The sequence below is a fragment of the Fukomys damarensis genome, unplaced genomic scaffold (assembly GCF_012274545.1).
Source record: "Fukomys damarensis isolate Sample0158 unplaced genomic scaffold, DMR_v1.0_HiC HiC_scaffold_19, whole genome shotgun sequence".
Classification (NCBI taxonomy): Eukaryota; Metazoa; Chordata; class Mammalia; order Rodentia; family Bathyergidae; genus Fukomys; species Fukomys damarensis.
This window is the reverse complement of record NW_022900931.1, coordinates 57,282,917-57,291,783: the sequence shown is the minus strand read 5'-3', so window position 1 is coordinate 57,291,783 and position 8,867 is coordinate 57,282,917. Positions and strand designations below refer to the sequence as shown.

General features: G+C 35.9%; 1 protein-coding gene across 1 annotated transcript in view; it reads right to left on the bottom strand.

Moving 5' to 3' along the window:
* Positions 1 to 2,524: 2,524 nt before the first annotated feature.
* LOC104867521 (zinc finger protein 420) overlaps positions 2,525 to 8,867 on the bottom strand; it is a 61,069-nt gene continuing 54,726 nt past the window's right edge. The window contains 2 exon segments of the mRNA XM_033765766.1: positions 2,525 to 2,743; positions 2,745 to 3,758. Of these exon segments, the coding sequence (XP_033621657.1) occupies positions 2,588 to 2,743; positions 2,745 to 3,758 (1,170 nt within the window). The 3' untranslated portion in view covers positions 2,525 to 2,587.

The window sequence follows — 8,867 nt, the reverse complement described above, 5'->3', positions numbered from 1 at the left end:
TGAATGAGAACTTGTTTCCTCCCTGCTGCAAAAAAAAAAAAAAAAAAAAAAAAAAAAAAAGGAAAAAATGGCTGGGGATGTAGCTTAATGTAAAAGCCTTGGGTTCAAACTTCAGTGTTGCAAAATAATTAAAATACACAACTTATAATCTCAGTTTTGAACTTGAAAATTTTATTACTGAAATGTCTGTCAAACATACAAAAGTTGAATTAGCACAATGAACCGTGAAAAATTTCACTTAATTACCCACATGTAGTCATCTAGTTTCCATCTTTGCAATCCATTTTCTAGTGACATGCCAGTCTGCATATCTTATTTCGTAAATACATAAGTATACTAATTCTACCACATAGGATTATTTGGTAACTGTGTTGGTATTATCATCCGTAACAAAGTTATTTCTAAACATCATCTAATATTTGGTCCACGTGTACCTTTCCTCCACTATTTCCAAAGTGTCCTTTCTATTTTGTTAAAACCAGGTTCAAGAAATGCCCGTGTAATGAATTTAGTTGTCATGTCTCTTGTCGCCTTTATTATTAATAGTTGACCCTCTTCTTTTTCATGGCACTCATTACTTGATGAAATCAGGCCAACTTTTCTGCAGAAATTTACATATTCTGGATCTAATTGGCTGCTTCTTTATACCATTTTATTCACCTAGTCCCCAAATTCCTGGTTATAAAGAATTTGATTTAAAGGTATGATTCCTCCTGTTATTTTTGCAATATGGCTTCATGCATAGTTGTATGTGCTTCCTATAGCATTACTGCAAGTGATGGATGTTGTCTGATAATCCCAGTCTTATTGCTGTCCAAATTGACAAGAGTGTTCTAAAGTGATCAGCTTGATATTTTCTCTACAAAATCTCCCACTTTTGTAGTTTTAGCATTCACTGAAAATCATTTTCTGAACCCATTATTTCATTAGTCTAGAAAATACAGATTCTAATCCTATTATTCTTTTTATATTTATTTGTCGGATTTAAGTTTTAAAAAGAAAAACACTTAGATTTGATTAATTTTTGATGATCCTGATTATTTGGCTCACATGGGGGGAAAAATGCTCACCCTCCAATACAGACTTTAAGAATGAAGGCCAGGGACTTAGCACAGTGATGCCTCCACCTGCTTGCAGGCACAAGGACCTGAGTGCTATCCCCAGTACCAAGACAAAAAAGAATGATATGATACCCTAGTATTTTCCATAACTGACCAAATTATGCAGCCACAACCAAATAAACTATCAAACTACCAGTGGGGTCGGGTCATAAGACCTGACTAGACACACTAATTGAAGATGGACCAATTATACTAAGTATAATGGAATGTTTTCTTTTTATACAGTTTCACACACATGCATGCACCAAATTAAATTCCAAAGTGGGTAGTTTCTCCTATGCTATCTTTTTCAGAGTTTGTGATTAATCTTAAACTGTGGCCAGACAAAAGGATGCTATGTCACAGATGGAAAAACTGCTTCATATTTCTGATTCAACAGCTGTATTCTTAACTGTACATTTATGAAAATCATAGTTTTCACTGTGAAATTTCTGATGGAATTCAAGTGATGAAGAAATTCTCATTCACTAAAATCTCCTAGGTTTTACCTAAAATAAATTACTTTCAGCTTAGTAAGTGTTGAGATGTGATAGGAGACATTTCTACATTTATTGCTTCTGCAGTAATTTTCTTTAAAAGGAATTCACTAATACTAGTAAGAATAATAATTATACACAATATTTACAGAACACAAGTTTCTCTTGTGACTGCTATTCTAACTACTTAATCCTCACAATTCTATTACACAGCACGGCAGGTTGACTCTGAACTGGCCACTAATGGTCACTGTCTCTTGGTATTCTTTTACAGGCCCCTTCCTGTGAGAACAGGCTAATCTAGTAATACTTCTAACCAGCAGAAAGAGCAAATGTAATAGGGATACCATTTCCATGATTAGATTATACAAGATTACAACTTCCTTGTTAGCAGAGTTCCATCTTGCTGGCTTTCACACTTTGATGAAGCAAACTGAAGAGGTCATTGTGGCAAGGAAATGCAGTCAACCTTAGCCAATAGCCTGCTAGAGACTGAGAATCACAATGTAACAGCCCAAGAAGAAAGGAATTCCAGCATCCATCCTATTAGCTTGGATATAGATCATTTCCTAGTCAAGCCTTCAGATGACCAGCCACAGCTAACTTTGCGACTACAAAGACCCAACTAAGTCATGTCTGTTTTCCTGATAGACAAATCATGAGATAACAAATATGTATTTTAAGCTGCTAAGTTTTTGTGATTTATTACACAGCAATAAATAATACAACTACTGCACTAATATTGCTATTTTACAAGTGAACAAAATGAGGCACAATATGATAGCATCTTGTCTAATATCACAATAATAATAAAATAGTAAAGGGAAACAATGACGGGTAAGGATGTTTTCCAACATTCATAACATTATTCTCTCATTGAAATCTGAAGATAAACAATGTTTTAATGATGAAGGAAAGCTTTTAAAGCAATATATTCTTTCTCCAATATAAAATTTCTTATTCTTAGTTGTAAGCATGAAACAAATTTTCTCAAAAATTGATTTGATGGTGTTTTATAACATAATGTACATTTGAAGGCTTTTCTGCATTAAATTCCATTATGAATCTTCTGATGTTGAGTAAGGTGTGAATGCTGTCTAAAGGCCTTCTTACATTCCTTACATTTGTAAGGTTTCTCACCAGTATGAATTCTCTGATGTTGAGTAAGAAATGAATAAAGTCTAAAAGCCTTTCCACATTCCTTACATTCATAAGGTTTCTCACCAGTGTGAATACTCTGATGCTGAGTAAGTTGTGAGAGCAATCTGAAAGGTTTTCTACATTCCTTACATTCATAAGGTTTCTCCCCAGTGTGAATACTCTGGTGCTGAGTAAGCTGTGAGAGCAGTCTGAAGGCTTTCCCACATTCTTCACATTCATACGGTCTCTCACCAATATGAATGCTCTGATGTGAAATAAGTTGTGAGTAACTACTAAAGGTCTTCCAGCATTCCATACATTCATAGGGTTTCTCACGAGTATGAATTCTCTGATGGCGAACAAGTTGTTGTCTTAATCTAAAAGTTTTCCCACATTCCTTACATTCAAAGGGTTTCTCACCAGTATGAATACTCTGATGGACAGTAAGCTGTTGGCATATTCTAAAGGCCTTTCCACATTCCTTACATGCATAGGGTTTCTCACCAAAATGAATTTTCTGATGTACTCTAAGATCTGGGCCACATACAAAGGCCTTCCCACATTCCTTACATTCATAGAGCTTCTCAGAAGTATGAAGTCTCTGGTGTCGAGTAAGATGTGTACACTGTCTAAAGGTCTTCCCACAGTCCTTACACTCATAGGGCTTCTCACCAGTGTGGATTCTCTGATGCCGAGCCAGCTGCTGATGTACTCTAAAGGCCTTTCCACATTCCTTGCATTCATAAGGTTTTTCACCAGTGTGAAGCCTCTGATGTTGAGTAAGTTCTTGGAGCACTGTAAAAGCCTTGCCACAGTCCTTACATTCATAGGGTTTCTCACCAGTATGAAGTTTGTGATGTCGAATAAGGTGTGCCCGCTGCCGAAAGGCCTGCCCACATTCCTTACATTTATAAGGTTTCTCACCAGTATGAATTCTTAGATGTTGACTAAGTGTTGAGCGACGAATAAAAGTCTTTCTACATTCCTTACATTCATATAACTTTTCTCCATTGTGAACTCTCTGATAATCTGTAAGAAAATTTTGCTTTTTATAAGTGGTCATTTTTTCAGAGCCAATTTTCACCTGCCCAAAATACCTATCTTGCGGTTCTTTTTGGCCCTCAATCTTCCTTTTGAATTCCCAGTCATTTTTAAAAATAGAGCTCTGAAGGCTATAGCTTTTAATTCTTTCCATTATCTCCCACTGTAATGAATATATTTCATAAATTTCCTTTTCTGGACATAAGGTATTGGTCCTACATCTGGACTCCAAATCTGAAAGAAAATAAGAAAAGGAAACACACGCTGTTTTCCTGTTTCCGAAGAAAACTTCTACAGAGAAAAAAAACAATGCCTGTTACAAGTGATGGACTACATCTCTCTCAAACATACACATTTCTGCTACAATACTACAAGTGCATACCTAAAAACCAGTATCTTCTATAAAGTCACATACCACAAGTAAGTGAATTCATGGGAAATACAGGCCTGGAACAGACCACTTAACTCTATGTAATTTTATTAGCAGAGCACTAACAAATGTAAAGATGATCACACAGTCTCATTTCTCCTTTAATATGATGAATTATACTGATCAACATTAAAAGCCAAGACTACATTATCTAAAAAGGTGTAAGTTCCACTTGATAGTCATCTCTATATGGTACTGAATTTAATTTGCTATTATTTTGTTAAGAATTTTACTCCTAATACTTGAGGAATAAAAGTTTTTAGTTTGGTAATTTCTTTGTCAAGTAGTATGATAGTTATACTGGCCTCATAAAGTGAGCTCAGGTGTTCTTTCCTTTTCTGAAGAAACTGTGTAATAAGGCCACTATTTCTTCCTTAAATATTTGATAGTATTCATTAGTGAAACCATCTGGTCCTGACATTTCTTTGTGGAAAGATTTCTGATAATAAATTCAATTACTTTAATAGGCATATTGTTGTTCTTTTTTATCATTTTTTCTGTCAGGTCTAATAAATTATATTTTAAATTTTTTTTTCAATTTCATTTACACTATTACATTTATCAGCACAAAGTTATTCACAGAATTCTTTTTATATGTTTGGAGGGAGTATAGGCAATTAAACCCAGGGTCTTGACACTGAGCTAAGTTCTCAGCCATTTTTGAATTTTTATTTGGAGACAGGGTCTTGCTAAATTGCCTAGGCTAGGCTTGTGCTTGTAATCCTCCCTTCCTCAGCCTTACAGAGTGCAAGTCTTCTTATCTTTAAATGGCTATATCAGATGAAAACCAACCCCCTCTGGATTAGTAATTTATGTTCTCTTTTCTTGATTCATCAGACTAGGTATTTACTATCTTGTTGATCTTTTTGAGAAGTTGACTTTTGGTTTTATTTTTTCTATTTTGTTGATTTGTATTCTTATATATATTGTCATTTTATTTTATGACACCAGTTTCTCTCTTTGAAGTGAGAATTAAACGTGGGAGATGAAAAACAGTATAATCAAGATCAACAGAAAGTGACTTTGCTAGTTGAAACTTGAAAGTTCTTAATCCACTTCAGATCTCAACACTTTCCCTTACAGCCCATGGGCTTGTTTTTCCACTCAGTACTGAGGATTAAATCAAGGGCCTTCACACTGAACTACATCTCCAGTCCCCCACCCTTTGTACACTTTTTTATGTTTGTTTACATTTTGAGATAGAATCTTGCTAAGTCACTAACTCACTCAGGCTGGCCTCCAACTTGCAATTCTCCTGCCTGGACCTCCCAGAATAAATGCCGAGATTACACACGTGGGTTTTTGTTTTGACATAATGGAAATTGAACTCAGGGCCTTGTGCATGCCTGGCAAGTGCTCTAGCACAAGCCAAATCCCTGATAGATTATCACTAAATTGACCAGGCTAGCCTCGAATTTAGGAGGCTAATGCCTCAGCTTCCCAGGTAGCTGAGATTACACACATGCATCACCATGCTTGGCAGCTATGGGTGTTTGAAGAGAGAGCTCCAAGGATCTCTAAGATGTGCCTCCACTCTAAGCAGGATAGCTATTAACTGCGATAGTGATTTCCCTGTGCCTGCTCAGCTCTCACTTAGCAAGGCAATAGGTTCTTGTCCGTTCCTTCACAACAATCCCAGGTTCCTGCCCTTCTTCATCCAATAAGGTAATCACATCTGGTTTAGAAACAGAAGTTCCTGCTTTAAAGGAAAATATCACATAAAACTATAAACCTGAAAGTCCTTCTGTTCAGATTTGGTTAAATTTATAATTAACTACAAATTAAAATGGCACTTTATAAAGACTAAGTGCAAATAAATACAAGGGAGCTGAGGAATTCACTTTAGGGTAACCTCAGGACCATAAGAAATAGATACTAGGTGACTAAGAACAGGCTTTAATATAATTTAAGCTCACACAGGCTCTGCAGAAGCAATATTTTGTAGAGATTAAGAACACAGGTTCTGGATCCAGACTGCCTGGTTTTAAATCCTGCCTGTTAGTCTGTTACCTCAGTCAGTTATTAACTTTTGCACTTCAAGTTTTGCACCCAAGTTTTCTTATTTGAAATAAGGTTAAGAATAAGTAAGGAGTAACTGAAAAGTAATCAATAATAAACAATGCTCAGAACAGTGTGTAAGCACAATATATACACTGATATGTTCATATACACACGTGTATTTTTACTGCTATCATTTTGCTGAGAGGGTAATAAGAGGCTTTTAGACATTCTCAGATCCTTTTGGGGATACTCAATGTTAAATACAAAGTTCTTAGATTTTGTTTATTTTTTTCAGCCAGGGTCTCACTATGTGCTTCTGGCTGGCTTTGAACTATGTAGTCCAGGCTGGCCTTGAACTCTTGGCAGTCCTCCTGCTTCAGCTTCCCAAGTGCTGGGATTATAGGTATGTCACCAACCTGGCTAGGTTTTTAATTTTATTTATTTATTTATTTGGGGGCTGGGGATTCAACTCAGGATCCTGCACTTGCCAGGTAGGTCTGGTGCCACTGACCTACATCCCCAGCCCAGGTTTTTAACTTTCAACTACGAAGCACATAGAACCAAGTATGTCTGCTACAGAATAAAAAAATGTATTTACTTGAATTTTAAATGAAGCTTGTGGATCACCCCATAAAATATACACACACACACATACACACTCTACAAACTCCTTTGATTTTCATTCTTTCTCTTTCTTTTCTGATCTCTTTTGATTTTTTACTCTGAGGCCTAGTGTGTAGATATTCTCCTTTTAGGTGAGTTAGAAAGGAATATGAAGTATATGTGTCAATTCTGAACATGAATACAATATGATATCTAGTTTCTTCGACAATACTTGCACCATACTCAAATCCAGCCCCTTGGATACTAAGGGAAACAGGAATTATAAAATCTAAAGAAAATGTGAAGAGCATCACAGGCTGAGAATGTTTAAGTGGTGTAACCAATTTACAATGAACAAAGCCTAGCTATTCTTTTTTTGGTTTTGTTTTATTTTAATTTTTTGAGACAAGATCGTACTGTGTAATCCAGGCTGACCCTGAACTCACTATGTAGCCCAGGCTGGCCTCGAACTTGTGGTGATCCTCCTTCCTCAGCTTCCTGATTGCTGAGAATACAGGCACACAGCTAACCTAATCATTCTTTATGGGAACACAGAGTAAAAATTTAGCTTGATAACAGCCTTACCTAGTGAGACGAAGTTGCTATAGTTCTCCCACATTACATCCCTATATAAGTTCCTCTGAGCAGAATCCAGGAATTCCCATTCTTCCTGTGAGAAGTCTATAGCCACATCTCTAAATGTCACTGAACCCTGAAAAAATGAATTGATGAATTACTTGTGAAAATAAATTAAATATTTCTTTTAAATAGAGAGGACATTGAGGACTTCACTGCAGAGTCACAGTATGCAAATAGGCTGAAAACTTATGATATGAATAGAAAACAGCAAGAAAATCAGTACTTCAGAAGAAGAATGCCTACATGTTCTTGACTGTCTTATGGCTGGAGATTAAATTTTTATCCAAATATATCTGGAAATGAATAAAATAGCCAATAAATCTTGATTAAATCAAATAGCGCACACAAGCCTTTGGCATACTATGTGCTTTCACTATAAATTCTAAAGGAATATGAGGTCTCTCACTTTCTTTCTCCTTTAATGATCATGAAAATACATTGGCAAAAATATCTCCTAAGTGTACTATAAAAGCTCTCTGAAAGTAAACTCAAGTTCACAAGAGGAAAAAATTGAGATACAAAAGTTCACAACAGAATGAAATTTTACTATAAACATTTTCCTTGTTAACCAGTTCTTTACTAAACTTTAAATATTTTGATGCACAGCTGTCCTCTTTGAGTATGCCAGATTCTCTTTAAAATTTGGCTGTTTGAAATCAGTATGACTTCAAGTCTTCTCTAACACTTGTATTCTATAATACCTAATACTTGTGTATTTGAATAATTTTATCCTTTGTCATCATCCCTCATTAAACATCTTTTCTCACTTTTGAGCTTTAGGATACTAAGTCTTTTGATTATGTCTTCATGACTTAATATCCTAAAGCTCAAAAGTGAGAAAAGATGAGCTCTGTTCTGATTACCACCTAGCCATTCTATTGCTGAGGGAACAAGGTGGTGAAAATTATGAGGTTGAGGATTAGGGATATAACTGGCCTTGCAGATAGGGGAAGTAGGAGGGAAGAAAGCCTTTTCCACCAGAAAGGCACATCTGGTGAGAGCAAGGGAACTCATGGTTAGGCCTCTGGGGCCTTGACAAACATGTCAAGGTAGAACATGAAAGTTTAGGTCTTACCATATAGTAAGGCTCTGATTACATCTCTGCATAACCCACTCAATCCTAAAAGCCTTACAAAGTATAAGATATATCAGCACACAAAGAAACTAAGATTAGTCAACACTAAATCCCATCCTATTACTTAAAAAATGCTGATCTGTGGAATTTATAGTTTCCCATAAGGTATAAAACAAGATCAAATTCTCTTTCTTAAACTACAGGTCTTTAAAGGAAGCTCAAAACATAGATCTCCCATTTAAAATCAGTAATCTGGGGTGCTGGCGATTTAGCTCAGTGGTTGCTGCCACCTGCCTTGCAAGTGCAAGGTCCAGAGTTTGATCCCCGGTACCAAAAAAAAA